The following is a 15,767-nucleotide window of genomic DNA, read 5'->3' as shown; positions in this document are numbered from 1 at the left end:
TAATTAATTTATTTTTGGCTGCGTTGGGTCTTCGCTGCTGCTCACGGCTTTCTCTAGTTGCAGCGAGCGGGGGCTACTCTTCTTTGCAGTGTGCGGGCTTCTCATTGCGGTGGTTTCTCCTGTTGTGGAGCACAGGCTCTAGGTGTGCAGGCTTCAGTTGTTGTGACACGCAGGCTCAGTAATTGTGCCTCGCAGGCTCTAGAGCGCAGGCTCAGTAGTTGTGGCGCACAGGCTTCGTTGCTCCGCGGCATGTGGGATCTTTGCAGACCAGGGCTTGAACCCGTGTCCACTGCACTGGCAGGAGCCTTCTTAACCACTGCTCCACCAGAGAAGTCCCTGAGACAACTCCTTAAAAATTTTTTTGGGGACAGGGAGCAGAGAAATTGGGTAGAATCAGGAGTCAAGGTAGTTTGTTTGTTGTTTGTTAAAATAGAAACCAGAACATATTTGTACAAAGATGGAAATGACCCCATAGAAAAAGAGAAATTGATGAGGTAGGAGCAAGAAAGGATAACTGGTGGAGCAAAGCTCTTGAGAAGGAGTGAGGAGACGGGATCTAGAATACAAATGGAAGGGTTGCCTTTAATGGTAGCAAAGCCTTGGCATCATGAAGAGGAGGATGAGGAATTGAGAAGCCAGGATATTGGATGGAAAATGTAGATAACATTTTGAAGAATAAATAGTGGAAGAAAGGATTTCAGTGAGGCATGAACAAATGAAGGGGGAGTTAACAGGGATCAGTAGGTGACAGCATGTTGGTGTGGTGGCAGCTGGCATTAACGTTAAAAGAACTTGGGTTTTGTGTGTTTTTTAAAAAATATTTATTTGTTTATTTGGCTGCGCTGGGTCTTAGCTGCAGCATGTGGGATCTAGTTCCCTAATCCGGAATCGAACCCAGGCCCCCTGCATCGGGAGCGTGGAGTCTTAACCACTGGACCACCACAGAAGTCCCAAGCTTGGGTTTTTGAAGGAGGAAGGAAGAGAAATGATTTGGGGGCAACAAGAGAAGTTGGTTTGAAGATAAGAATACCTGTGAGAGGAAAAACAATCTCCTGTACTTGAAAAGTTGTAAGGGAGGTAGTTTTGCTAGGCGACAAACCAGTTTTCAGTTGGAAGAGGAAGTTGATGGGACATTTAGAGAAGAGGTTAAGAATAAAGAGGAAATGGCTGATAAAGATGTTGAAATCTGAAGGGTGGAGTGAAATGGTTAGGATGATTGGTGAAGAGCAGAGTACTGAATCAGATTAATAGAAGTAGAGAGTACCATGGAGATGCTAATCAGGGTAATGGTGGATAACCTGGAGGCTACCGGTTGTGACTGAGTGAAAAGGATTATAGAGCATGATGGAATTAACTTTTTGTAATCTCTAGGAGTGGAAGGGAAGGTGAGTAAGCTGTTTAAGATGAGTAATATAGAGAGCTACACAAACTGTTGTTTCTTGCAGGTCTTGTGTTATGGAGGGTACTGAACTAGAATTGCTAATATTTCACTTAGGTTTTTTGCATTTAGTTATAAAATATGGTCTACAGATATCTTTCCAGCGTTACAATTATTAGGGTTTAATAACAGGATTATGATTAACTTTCAAAACAAGCTGGGATTTTTTTCTAGGTGTTTTTACACTCTGGAACCATCTGGTGTAGTAGTGCATTTTGACATAGGGTATATCTTTGATTACATTTTCAATTTAATTGATCTAGTCAGACTTGCTACATTTTGAGGTGACTTAATTTATTTTTAAAAATTTATTTATTTACTTTCGGCTGCGTTTGGGTCTTTGTTGCTGTGCGTGGGCTTTCTCTAGTTGCGGCGAGCAGGGCCCACTCGTTTTGTTGTGCGGGCTTCTCGTTGCGGTGGCGTCTCTTGTTGCGGAGTGCGGGTTCTAGGCGCACGGGCTTCAGTAGTTTTGGCACGCGGGCTCCGGAGTTGTGGCTCGCGGGCTCTAGAGCACAGGCTCAGTAGCTGTGGTGCACAGGCTTATTTGCTCCGCGGCATGTGGGATCTTCCCGGATCAGGGCTCGAACCCGTGTCCCCTGCATTGGCAGGCAGATTCTTAACCACTGCACCACCAGGGAAGTCGCAGGTGATTTTATTTATATGTTTATTGGCATAAGGATTTTTTTCTATTTGTATTTCTTGTCACATGTGAAAAAAATGAACATTTTCCCCATTCCCAGTTCAGAACTAGTATCATTCCTTTTGAAAATAACTCCAAGGCTGTAGAGGAAAGGGCACCCAGAAGAGCTGATGGTGATGTGGCCCAAAACTGGAAGAGTGAACTTTGATTCACGACAAGAACGTGTGCTGTTGAGAACATACCAATCTGCCCACTCTGAGGCTTATTTTAATGCCGTTGAAGTCCGTGCAAAGGTTTAGACTGTAACCTACTGGAGGAAGACAGAAGATAACCGAACTGTTGGAGCACTGGAGCGCTGGGTAGTTTTTGTAAGCTATTTTCTGATCCCGCCTAAGGAGGAAAGTGCTGCACCCAGGGCTCGTCGGAAAAAGTACTACTTTTAACAAAAGCTGAAAAGATGTTTAAAAAAACAGTTAAGCCTTTTAAGTCTCCGACATACCCAGGTATATGAAACGAGACTGTGCAGCCGACAGTGGAAATTTCCCAAGTTTTCTTAACACAAACTGGATTTGCTCTCTCAACTCCCGGTCGGATCCATCCCACCGAAATCCAGTTCAGCTGTGGCATGCTTTTTCCAGCCTGTTCGCAAACCACCTTCCGAAGTGAGGTTTCCCGCCATTTAACTTCAAGAAATGAAGGTCTTTCCTCCCAGATTCTCTACACTCGTGGGAGGCCCAAGCCCACACGAGGCGAGCAGCGGAACGCCCAGGGCAGCAGACTGCATCATGATCCCCGGGATTGAGCAAAAAGGTGACATCAAATTGGTAGATAAGCGTTTAGCACCCGCCGAAAAGTGGGAGGGCGAAAACACCCACTGCAAAGCGAAAGCCAGCCAGGTCGCGCGCGGGCCCTGCGCCCACGGCGGGAGGAGGGAGGGCGGCCGTTGCGGGGAGGAGCGAGGGTTGAGGGCGGCCGTTGCGGGGAGGAGCGAGGGTTGAGGGCGGAGGGCGGGTTCGCTCCAACTCGACTCCGGATTGGTCGGGCCCAGAGAGCCGAGTGACGTAAGCCGGGAAGAACGTCTGATTTGTGTGGTGGGCGCGGGCAGCCGGCGGAGGCGCATTGCGCAGACGCAGCTGGTCTGCTCCTTTCCCCCTAGCGCTTCTGCCCAGCTCTGGCGGACAAGTCTCGACATCGTGCGCCCCCCCCACCTCCGGGACCGCTCCCTCCCCCTTCTCTGCGTAGTCGAAGATAAACAATAGTTAGCCGGCGAGCGCCGAGTGTGTATCCCGCCGCCGCATTCGGCGGGCTGCGTGGGACCGGCGGGATCTCGGCCAGCCTGCCATGGCGGGGCTGTACTCTCTGGGAGTGAGCGTCTTCTCAGACCAGGGCGGGAGGAAGTACATGGAGGACGTTACTCAGATCGTGGTGGAGCCCGAGCCCACGGCTGAAGAAGAGCCCTCGCCGCGGCGGTCTCTCTCTCAGCCGTTGCCCCCGCAGCGGTCACCGCTGGCTCTTCCTGGCGGCGAAATCTCGGGGAAAGGCCCGGCGGTGGCAGCCCGAGAGGCTCGCGACGCGCCGCCGGACGCCGGGGCCTCGCCGGCTCCCGGCTGCTGCTGCCGCCGCCGTTCCTCGGTGGCCTTTTTCGCCGTGTGCGACGGGCACGGCGGGCGGGAGGCGGCACAGTTTGCCCGGGAGCACTTGTGGGGTTTCATCAAGAAGCAGAAGGGCTTCACTTCTTCCGAGCCGGCGAAGGTGTGCGCTGCCATCCGCAAAGGCTTCCTCGCTTGTCATCTCGCCATGTGGAAGAAACTGGGTAAGTTCCTCGGCTTGTTTGGCGCCCGCCTCTTTTTCAGGCAGTTTGGGGCCTTTTATAGCGCCAGTCCCGTGGTCCCCCAGCACGGAGAGCGCTCTCAGTGTCAGTCGATGGGAGGGAAGACTTTTCTGGGTCTCAGCGCTCTTTCCACGGTGGAGGTGCGGGCAAACAAAGTGGCTTTGGGAAGGATAGGATTGTTGTCTCCCTTCAAACGCTCCTCGCTTTACTTCCCTCCCGCCCCAAGGATCAATGGGGAGCAGTCCTCTCCCTTCGAGACTTCACTTTGGCGGCCGCCAGCGGAAACGTGTTTGAAACCTGGAGCCAGATTTTGGCCAAAAGATGCACTGAAGACACGTTGCTATCTGGGACAGGCGAAGGAAGCGGGAGGTGGCAAAAATTAGACGAGATCGGGTGCGTTCAGGGTGGTATGGCTGTAGACAAGACGGCAAAAATTAGAGTGTTTCCTTCCGATCTGTCATAATTTTGCTCTTGAAGGACTTGTCCCTGTCGGTTGCCTCCTACTGGTGGTGTCAGTCCTCCAGAATTGATCCTGGGTGGCTGGTGGTTGGAGTAAGCTGTTGGATAATTCAGAAAGTCTAAAAAGTTATCAGCTAGCGACTTAAAGTCTTGGAAGGAATTCGCTGTGGTGGTCATGAAATGTTTCTAAGATCTTTATGCTTGTACGGCTTATGAAAAACGAAAGCGCAGAATGCGTTCCTACCGCTTAAACTGGCCGGGTTAAGGCGCTGTGTTAAATTCAGCTAGGGCTTTTTAAGAGTGCGCTTCCCCCCCCCCCCCCCCCCCCCCCACCCCGCCCTTTGGTAGTTGCCTTAGCTAATTGCTGTCAGGTCGTTCTCCACAGTTCCTAGTTAAAAGTACCTGCAAATTGTAGCTGCCCGTCAAGGTAGCAAGAGGTAAGGAATTACTGATGTGCCAAAAGGAGAGACCTTCATTTCTAAAAATTTGGTGTAGTTGTAGTTTCATCTAAGATTTAAGTGTTCTCTAAAGCAGACTATGTTCCTGTACCCAACATATGTTATCATACAGAGTTATAATTGCTTACCCATTGCTGTGAATGAATGGTCTGAATCTTTTTTTTAGAGAAAAGGTAATACTACTTCTGTCGTTTTAAAAGTCCTGTGGTTTATGGAAGAATAGTGTTGCTTTATTTTCAGCAGAGGGACAGAGACGTAGAGAAGAGTGTAAAGGTTGGTCAAATACAGAACATTTTAAAAAGGTATTGTCATAGAGTTGTAGAGTAGCTTCTTTCAAAGTCTGTTTTCTATTTGCCTGGCTTTCTGCCAGGAATTATTTGATTGACTCATAGAACAACCAGTCCACCGGTGGGAGGCGTTTTTCCATCCAATCCCAGAGGTCCCTATTATGGATTTGTTTTGTTTTTGTGTAGGCAGAGCACAGCTGAAAGCACCAGGAGTATATTCCAGAAATTTGTCATTTCATTGCTTGCAGGGCAAGTAGGAGTGGACAGCAAGACAAGATAGAGGAAGATTAGACACAAAGAACGATTTAGAGTCCTGTTTATTTTGCAGCACACTTGGGGCAAGGTGAATTTGCCGTATGTTTTCACTAAAAGGATAAAGTATAAACCCTGTTACTTGAACATATATTTTTTTAAAGTAAATTTATTTATTTTTATTTTTGGCTGCGTTGGGTCTTTGTTGCTGCACGCAGGCTTTCTCTAGTTGCGCTGAGCGGGGGCTACTCTTCGTCGTGGTGCACAGGCTTCTCACAGCAGTGGCATCTCTTGTTGCTGAGCACGGGCTCTAGGCGCGCGGGCTTCAGTAGTTGTGGCACGTGGGCTCAGCAGTTGTGGCTCGTGGGCTCTGTAGTTGTGGCTCGCGGGCTCTAGAGTGCAGGCTTGGTAGTTGTGGCTCACGGGCTTAGTTGCTCCGCGGCATGTGGGATCCTCCCAGACCAGGGCTCGAGCCCATGTCTCCTGCGTTGGCAGGCGGATTCTTAACCACTGCACCACCAGGGAAGCCCATTGAACATATTTTTAATAAAGCAGAAACCATGCTGTTAAATGTGAATGTATATGTTTTTTGACATATATGTACTTTTTGAACCAAGATTTATACACCAAATGTTAAAGTTTGCTTTGTTGCACAGTTAACCTCGTACTCCATCATCAAAACTTGAATTAAAAAAAAAAAAAGAGTATGCTGAGTATATGGAAGTCTTGACACAGGAAACTCCGTGTCAAGTTTCCACTTTTGTAATTCTCATTTGGTTATTGTAGTGGTTCTCAAACTTTTTGCTCTCAGAACCCTTTGTACTCAAAAATGATTTAGGGTCCTAAACAGCTTTTGTTTATGTGGGCTACATCTATCATATTTACTGTTTGAGAAGTTAGAACTGAGAAATTTAAAAAATATTTATTAATCTATTAAAAATAAACTTATTGTATGTTGACATTTTTAAGTGAAAAATCAGTTTTTCCCCCAAATAAATATTGAAATAAGAAATATTCTCATCTCTGCCTCTGCATTCAGTCTGTTATGCTATGTTTTCTGGTGAAGTATGTAAAGGAAAGGCAGTCTCACACACATATATAGTAGGAAAAGGGAGGAATAGTTTGTCTTTTCAGATAGTTGTGGATATTCTATACCGAAGTGATAGTTTCTTAAGAGTAGTCAAAATAGAATCTGAAACCTCATCAATGAACTTTTCTATTTTTACATTAAGAGCCATTGGTCTCTCTTGCACTTTGAATCAATTTTTTACCTATGTGTGATTTTGTGACATGGTGCATTAGTCATTTGGAAAATAATGGTTCACTGAATTACGCGGCTCTTCCAAGTATTGATGCATTTCATTATACAATATTAAAGTATCCACATTTGTTAATATCACTAATCTCTTCAGAAAAATCTTAAGGTTGGGAAGTTATCAAGTTCATTGTAGTGGACACACATATTCTAAAATACGAGGTTTTGGGATTTCACTGGCAGTCCAATGCAGGGCATGTGAGTTTGATCCCTGGTGGGGGAACTAAGATCCCATATGCCACATGTTACTACGGCCTAAATAAATAAATAAATAAGAGGTCTTAAGCAGCAGTTAGAAATTTATCACTGGCAACAAATACTGTCAGTTGTTTCTCTTGAAATGAAAAACTCACTTTGTTCATTTTGAAGAAAATGTACACTAAATGGCCAAGTCATCTTCTTATTTTTTTTTTTTGGCCACGCCATGTTGCTTGCAAGATCTCAGTTTCCCGACCAAGGGACACGGCAGTGAAAGGCCAGAATCCTAACCACTAGGCCATCAGGGAACTCCCTGCCCAAGTCTTATTAACCCATTTTATCAGTCTTTCAAGTAAAAATGATGGTCTGTGAAAATTGTGGCTACTTCATTTCATAACTCACACAATCACAAGTGCTTTTCCTCTATACAGCCCTAGTATGTAACAGAAGTCTATTATTCATGCTTCTCTTCTTGTCTTACAGAATGTTAAAAAGACATGTATTCATGGGTGGGAGTTTAATAAAATTAATTTTTATTGCATCATCAAGGATATTATTTTTTAAATTTATTTATTTATTTATTTTTGGCTGTGTTGGGTCTTCGTTTCTGTGCGAGGGCTTTCTCCAGTTGCAGCAAGCGGGGGCCACTCTTTATCGCGGTGCACGGGCCTTTCACTATCGTGGCCTCTCTTGTTGTGGGGCACAGACTCCAGAGGCACAGGCTCAGTAGTTGTGGCTCATGGGCCCAGTTGCTCCACGGCATGTGGGGTCCTCCCAGACCAGGGCTCGAACCCGTATCCCCTGCATTGGCAGGCAAATTCTCAACCACTGTGCCACCAGGGAAGCCCATCAAGGATATTCTTAAGTTAAACTGGTTTGCCTTTTTTTTTTTTTTTTTGCGGTATGCGGGGCACTCACTGTTGTGGCCTCTCCCGTTGCGGAGCACAGGCTCCAGATGCGCAGGCCCAGCGGCCATTTCTCACGGGCCCAGCTGCTCTGCGGCATGTGGGATCTTCCCGGACCGGGGCACAAACCCGTGTCCCCTGCATCGGCAGGCAGACTCTCAACCACTGCGCCACCAGGGAAGCCCCACCCCAGCACCACTTATTGAAGACTGTCTTTTCTCCACTGTATATTCTTGCCTCCTTTATCAAAGATAAGGTGACCATATGTGTGTGGGTTTATCTCTGGGCTTTCTATCCTGTCCCATTGATCTATATTTCTGTTTCTGTGCCAGTACCATACTGTCTTGATTACTGTAGCTTTGTAGTATAGTCTGAAATCAGGGAGCCTGATTCCTCCAGCTCTGTTTTTCTTTCTCAAGATTGCTTTGGCTATTCGGGGTCTTTTGTGTTGCCATACAAATTGTGAAATTTTTTGTTCTAGTTCTGTGATAAATGCCAGTGGTAGTTTGATAGGGATTGCACTGAATCTGTAGATTACTTTGGGTAGTAGAGTCATTTTCACAATGTTGATTCTTCCAATCCAAGAACATGGTATATCTCTCCATCTATTTGTATCATCTTTAATTTCTTTCATCAGTGTCTTATCATTTTCTGCATACAGGTCTTTTGTCTCCTTAGGTAGGTTTATTCCTAGATATTTTATTCTTTTTGTTGCAGTGGTAAATGGGAGTGTTTTCTTAATTTCACTTTCAGATTTTTCATCATTAGTGTATAAAAATGCCAGAGATTGCTGTGCATTAATTTTTTATCCTGCTACTTTACCAAATTCATTGATTAGCTCTAGTAGTTTTCTGGTGGCAGCTTTAGGATTCTGTATGTATAGTATCATGTCATCTGCAAACAGTGACAGCTTTACTTCTTTTCCGAATTGGATTCCTTTTATTTCTTTTTCTTCTCTGATTGCTGTGGCGAGAACGTCCAAAAGTATGTTGAATAAGAGTGGTGAGAGTGGGCAACCTTGTCTTGTTCCTGATCTTAGTGGAAATGGTTTCAGTTTTTCACCATTGAGGACGATGTTGGCTGCAGGTTTGTCATATATGGCCTTTATTATGTTGAGGAAAGTTCCCTCTATGCCTACTTTCTGCAGGGTTTTTATCATAAATGGGTGTTGAATTTTGTCGAAAGCTTTCTCTACATCTATTGAGATGATCATATGGTTTTTCTCCTTCAATTTGTTAATATGGTGTATCACATTGATTGATTTGTGTATATTGAAGAATCCTTGCATTCCTGGGATAAACCCCACTTGATCGTGGTGTATGATCCTTTTAATGTGCGGTTGAATTCTGTTGACTGGTATTTTGTTGAGGATTTTTGCATCTGTGTTCATCAGTGATATTGGCCTGTAGTTTTCTTTCTTTGTGACATCTTTGTCTGGTTTTGGTATCAGAGTGATGGTGGCCTCGTAGAATGAGTTTAGGAGGGTTCCTCCCTCTGCTGTATTTTGGAAGAGTTTGAGAAGGATAGGTGTTAGCTCTTCTCTGAATGTTTGATAGAATTCCCCTGTGAAGCCATCTGGTCCTGGGCTTTTGTTTGCTGGAAGATTTTTAATCACAGTTTCAATTTCAGTGCTTGTGATTGGTCTGTTCATATTTTCTGTTTCTTCCTGGTTCAGTCTCGGCAGGTTGTGCTTTTCTAAGAATTTGTCCATTTCTTCCAGGTTGCCCATTTTATTGGCATAGAGTTGCTTGTAGTAATCTCTCATGATCTTTTGTATTTTTGCAGTGTCAGTTGTTACTTCTCCTTTTTCATTTCTAATTCTATTGATTTGAGTGTTCTCCCTTTTTTTCTTGATGAGTCTGGCTAATGGTTTATCAATTTTGTTTATCTTCTCAAAGAACCAGCTTTTAGTTTTATTGATCTTTGCTATCGTTTCCTTCATTTCTTTTTCATTTATTTCTGATCTGATCTTTATGATTTCTTTCCTCTGTTAACTTTGGGGTTTTTTTGTTCTTCTTTCTCTAATTGCTTTAGATGCAAGGTTAGGTTTTTTATTTGAGCTGTTTCCTGTTTTTTAAGGTAGGACTGTATTGCTATAAACTTCCCTCTTAGAACTGCTTTTGCTGCATCCTATAGGTTTTGGGTCATCATATCTCCATTGTCATTTGTTTCTAGGTATTTTTTGATTTCCTCAGTGATCACTTCGTTATTAAGTAGTGTATTGTTTAGCCTCCATGTGTTTGTATTTTTTACAGATCTTTTCCTGTAATTGATATCTAGTCTCATAGCGTTGTGGTCGCAAAAGATCCTTGATACGATTTCAATTTTCTTAAATTTACCAAGGCTAGATTTGTGACCCAAGATATGATCTCTCCTGGAGAATGTTCCATGAGCACTTGAGAAAAATGTATATTCTGTTGTTTATTGATGGAATGTCCTATAAATATCAATTAAGTCCATCTTGTTTAATGTATCATTTAACACTTGTGTTTCCTTATTTATTTTCATTTGGGATGATCTGTCCATTGGTGAAAGTGGGGTGTTAAAGTCGCCTACTATGATTGTGTTACCGTCAATTTCCCCTTTTATGGCTGTTAGTATTTGCCTTATGTATTGAGATGGGGAGCGCAGAGTCTTAACCACTGGACCACCAGGGAAGTCCCCTAAGCCCTTCTTGATTTATTTAATTAACATTGAGCTTGACCTCTCTAGCTTTGTTCTAGTGCTTGTGTACTCTTGCCAAATAAAAAAGGAAAACTTAATTTATCCAAAAATTTTTATATGACTTATTTTTGTCTTGAGGCCAGGGGATTTGATAAATATAGCATAGAGTGAGAGAGTATGTGAGTATATCCTTTTGGGGTTTTTTTTGGCCGTGCCATGCGGCTTGTGGGATCTTAGCTCCCTGACCAGGGATAGAACCTGGACCCCTAGCAGTGGAAGCGGGGAGTCCTAACCACTGGACTGCCAGGGAATTCCCAACATATCCTTTTTTAAAAGTATTTTTTTTCATATTTTTATTACTTCTTGATCTTAAGTTACAGTATGTGTGTGATTTATGTATTTTCTTATGTCTGGATTTACCGTTCTTGTGTTATGCTTGCCTTCTAAGAAATAATGTTTCAAAGTTTGTGTGTGCTTCTTTAGGTTTATTCATTTGAAATAATGTTCTTATTATCCTTTTCTTTTGATAGTTCAGAGAAGATAGTGAACAACATGCAGCTTTTATTCCACTGAGCCAAAGTTCATTGACTTATGTTATCAAAAGAGCCATTAGAAAGATAACGACATACTCTTGAAATAAATGTAGTGTGATCTCTGATGTGATTACAGGAAATTTGCCACAGTATTTGTAAAGGAAGATGAAATATGGGACGTTTTGTTTTTTTAATTTGTTCAAATGAAAATCAGAGCATCTACTTAAAAGAATATGGCCAAATGAATGAATTATGAAGAAGCTGGTCCTAACCTAAATTGTTGGTTCTGGTTTTGGCACATAGTTTTCATTCTCTTAAGTTTAAAGACAGAGACGGAGACAGACAAATGCAGAAGAGGGGTGGAAGGGGTAAAGGGAAAGACAGGGAAAGCCAGATAGAACTAAACTGGAAGAAAACCTTTGTTAAATCGTAGAATTTTAAACCTGTATCTTTATTGTAGTTTGATATTTCTCAGTTTTTACCGTCAAGGACCTTCACCCTCTCGCACATCACATGTTCCGAATGAGTTTGCCATATTTATCAAGTACCAGTTTTTTCCATTTTTGTTAATCAGTCATTACTTTCAATCAGTATTAGATAATCTCTGCTACATGTTGTTGCATATATCGATAGTTCATTCCTTTTTTTATTACTGAGTAGTATGCGGTTGTCTAGATGTACCACAATTTGTTTATCCATTCACCTATTTTTTATATATATATATGTACACACACACACACACACACACACACACATATACATATATATATATATATATATATATATATATATATATATTTAGGCTGCGTTGGGTCTTCGTTGCTCCACACGGGCTTTCTCTAGTTGCAGTGAGCGGGGCCTACTCTTCGTTGCTGTGTGCGGGCTTCTCACTGTGGTGGCTTCTCTTGTGGAGCACAGGCTCTAGGTGCACGGGCTTCAGTGGTTGTGGCACATGGGCTCAGTATTTGTGGCTCGCGGGCTCTAGAGCACAGGCTTAGTAGCTGTGGTGCACAGGCTTAGCTGCTCCACGGCATGTGGGATCTTCCTGGACCAGGGCTCGAACCCATGTCCCCTGCATTGACAGGCGGATTCGTAACCACTGCGCCACCAGGGAAGCCCTCCATTCACCTATTGATGGGCATTTGGATTGTCTACAGCTTTTGGCTATTACAAATAAAGCTGTGTTGTAAAGCTTTTCTTTACAGAAGTCCACTAATAAATGTAGAAGGAATGGGGACTTCCCTGGTGGTAGAGCGGTTGAGACTCCACGCTCCCAATGCATGGGGGCCTGGGTTTGATCCCTGGTCAGGGAACTAGATCCCACATGCATGCTGCAACTAAAAGATCCTGCATGCCACAACTAAGACCCAGTGCAGCCAAATAAACAAATCCATATATTTTTTTAAATGTAGAAGGAATGATAGAACTCGAAAATCTCATTTGGTAACCATCATAATAGTTGATTCAGCCAAGAAACATCAATAAATGTTACAACTAGTAGGTAAAACTTTGAGGAACAGCTATATTACTTTCCTAGAGGTGCTGTAACAAATTAGCACAAATTGGGTGGCTTAAAACCACAGGAATTTATTCTCTCATGGTTCTGGAGGCCAGAAGTCTGAAATCCAGGTGTCAGGAGGATTGATTCCTTTTTGGAGGTTCTGAGGGAGGATCTGTTCCATGCTCTCCCCTAGCTTCTGGTGGCTGGCAGCAATCCTTGTCATTTCTTGGCTTGTAGATGCATCACCCAGTCTCCACTGTCTTTGTATTGCCTCCTCTGTGTCTTCTCCCCTGCTCTTCTCTTTTTTTTTTCTTTTTTTTTTTTTTTTGGTACGCGGGCCTCTCACTGCTGCGGCCTCTCCCGCCGCGGAGCACAGGCTCCGGACGCACAGGCCCAGCGGCCACGGCCCACGGGCCCAGCCGCTCCGTGGCACGTGGGATCCTCCCGGACCGGGGCACGAACCCGCATCCCCCGCATCGGCAGGCGGACTCCCAACCACTGCGCCACCAGGGAAGCCCCCTTGCTCTTCTCTTTTAAGGACACTTGTCTTTGGACTTAGGGCCCACTCTAATCCAGGGTGATCTCTTCTTAAGATCTTTAACCTAATTACATCTGCAAAGATCCTTTTCCCAAATAAGGTCACATTCAGAGGTTGTGGGTGAGCATATCTTTTATTGAAGTTGGGGGGGCACCACTCAACCCACTCCAAGGATATTTATGTCGTCTCAGATAATCTCCTCATGCACACTTATTAATTACAAAAGGAAAAGGATTATAGGGGGAAACCTGGTAGACAGAACCTTAATCAAGTGATCAAGAGTATCATCACTTTTAACGGGACAAATTGAAATTGTATACTGCCTGCAGGGAGAAGATCATATTTAATACTTCTGTGATATTCCTGCCAAAAATGTGTAATCTGATTACAAACAGGAGGAAATATGAAACAAACCCAAACTGTGAGACATTCTTGAAATGACTGGCCAAGTACTAAAAAGCATCAAGGAAACACTGAGGAATTGTTCCAGATTGGAAGAGAATAAAGATAAATAAAGATACATGATAAGTAAATATAACAAGGGATCCTGAATTTTATTCTTTTACTATAAAAAATATTGTTAGTATAGTTGATGTAATTTGCATGAGATATATGGATTAGATGGTTGTATGGTATTAATGTAATTTCCTGATTTTCATGGTGTATTGTAGGAATTAGATACTATAATAATATTTGGGAGTGACGGTATATTTTGTTGGCAGTTTGCTTTCTGTTGGTTCAAGAAAAAAATTCTTTGGATTATTCCTAGGGAAAAAAAAAAAAGTAAACCTGAAGAAGCAGGTCTCAGATCAGAAACCTTGGATACCTCCAGGAATCTAGGTAGCAGTTTCACCAGAGCCCTGCTGCTGGATGCATACCAGGCTATATTTATTTGTTTCAGTACAGAGACTAAATCAGAAACTTGGCAGCAGCATTTGGAATCACCATTTGATTATAATTCCCTGTCATTTTCCAAGAGCTATCAGACTTTTGCAGTGGTCAAGTTATAGACTGGAATATATCGGATCACCACCTCAGCTTCTGTTTTAATGGTGACACCAATCTTTGTTATGCTTTGAGAGGTGTGATAACGCTTTTAATTTTCTGTTTTGGAAGAGAGTATCATTGGTGGTCTTGCACTTGGCCTTTTCTACCCTAATAGGCTTTCGACCAATCAATGAAGAGCTATATTGGGAAGCTATTAGTTGCTGAGGTTATTTGGGGACCAAACTAGCTGTGGCATAGGTTTGGGATTCCATTGGTTCTGAGGTGGACTGGATTGAAAGTCCTATTTAGTACCTGACCTCCATGAGCCTTATGTCTTATCAGTGGACTGTGGCTGTGTTTTGTAGCCCCAGAATTATTATCTTAGAGCCATCGTTCAGTAGTTACTCAATGTTGTGGGTATTTCTTTTTCCTTGGTGTATAGCTACATGTGAAAATGGCCACATATCACTTTGAAGAAGGTTAACAATTCTTTAAACGTGTAAGATTTTCTTTTTGTTTTTTGTTTTGTTTTCTGTGAAAGACCATTCTGCAGATCCAATTTTTCTTCTGCCCTGTTGTCAGTGAGGTAACTGTACCAGATTTTCTTTAGGTAATTAACTGCTCCTATCTGATCTCTGTCACCTCAGGTTCTCCTATCCACAGAGATCAGGGAGCCCATTTTCATTGCAGCCTCTTCCCTTAGTATTTCTTGCCTAGAGAGAAGAGTCAGTAAAATGTGTTTAAAAGATTTTAGTGTACCATATATAAAATAGACAAACAATAAGGATTTACTGTATAGCACAGGGAATATATTCAATATCTTGTAATAACCTATAATGGAAAAGAATAATATAAAAAAAAAAGAACATACAGGGAATTCCCTGGTGGTCCAGTGGTTAAGGCTCCGCGCTTCCAGGCTTCCTTGGTGGCGCAGTGGTTAAGAATCCGCCTGCCAGCGCAGGGGACACGGGTTTGAGACCTGGTCTGGGGAGATCCCACATGCCGCGGAGCAACTAAGCCGGTGCGTCACAACTACTAAGCCTGCGCTCTAGAGCCCGTGAGCCACAACTACTGAAGCCCACATGCCATAACTACTGAAGCCTGGGCGCCTGGAGCTGTGCTCTGCAACAAGAGAAGCCCTCGCAATGCGAAGCCCTCGCAATGAGAAGCCCTGGCTCGCCGCCACTAAAGAAAGCCCGCACACAGCAACGAAGACCCAACACAGCCAATCAAGCAAGCAAGCAAGCAATAAATAAATAAACAAACAAACAAACAAATAAATAAATAAAATCTATTTAGGAAAAAAAAAGAATCTGCCTGCCAATGCTGGAGACACGGGTTCAAGCCCTGGTCCAGGAAGATCTCACATGCCACGGAGCAACTAAGCCCGTGCGCCACAACTACTGAGCCCGCGCTCTAGAGCCTGCGAGCCGCAACTACTGAAGCCTGTGCACCTAGAGCCTGTGCTCCACGACAAGAGAAGCCACCGCAATGAGGAGGCTGTGCACCGCAACTTAGAGTAGCCCCCTCTCGCCACAAATAGAGAATGCCCGCACACAGCAGCGAAGACCCAACGCAGCCCCCCCACCCAGCAAATAATAATAATAATAATAAAAAATTAAGGAAAAAAAGGACTCCGCGCTTCCACTGCAGGGGGCACCGGTTCAATCCCTGATGGGGGAACTAAGATGCCACATGCCGTGTGGCATGGCCAAAGCGGGGGGAAAAAAAGTACATAAATCACTTTTTTTAATAACAATG

General features: G+C 43.7%; 1 protein-coding gene across 2 annotated transcripts in view; it reads left to right on the top strand.

Moving 5' to 3' along the window:
• The first annotated feature begins 3,193 nt into the window (after nucleotides 1-3,193).
• Nucleotides 3,194-15,767, top strand: part of PPM1D (protein phosphatase, Mg2+/Mn2+ dependent 1D) — a 54,274-nt gene continuing 41,700 nt past the window's right edge. Inside the window, exon 1 of one of the 2 annotated variants that reach the window (XM_027087303.1) lies at nucleotides 3,194-3,891. In XM_027087303.1, the coding sequence (XP_026943104.1) occupies nucleotides 3,420-3,891 (472 nt within the window). In that variant the 5' untranslated portion in view covers nucleotides 3,194-3,419. The remainder of the gene's footprint in view (nucleotides 3,892-15,767) is intronic. The other variant, XM_027087304.1, reaches the window with a different exon arrangement.

The sequence above is a fragment of the Aethalodelphis obliquidens genome, unplaced genomic scaffold (genome assembly GCF_003676395.1).
Source record: "Aethalodelphis obliquidens isolate GAN/ISIS:26980383/991018 unplaced genomic scaffold, ASM367639v1 scaffold58, whole genome shotgun sequence".
In the NCBI taxonomy this organism is placed as follows: domain Eukaryota; kingdom Metazoa; phylum Chordata; class Mammalia; order Artiodactyla; family Delphinidae; genus Aethalodelphis; species Aethalodelphis obliquidens.
This window is presented reverse-complemented; position numbering and strand designations above follow the sequence as displayed.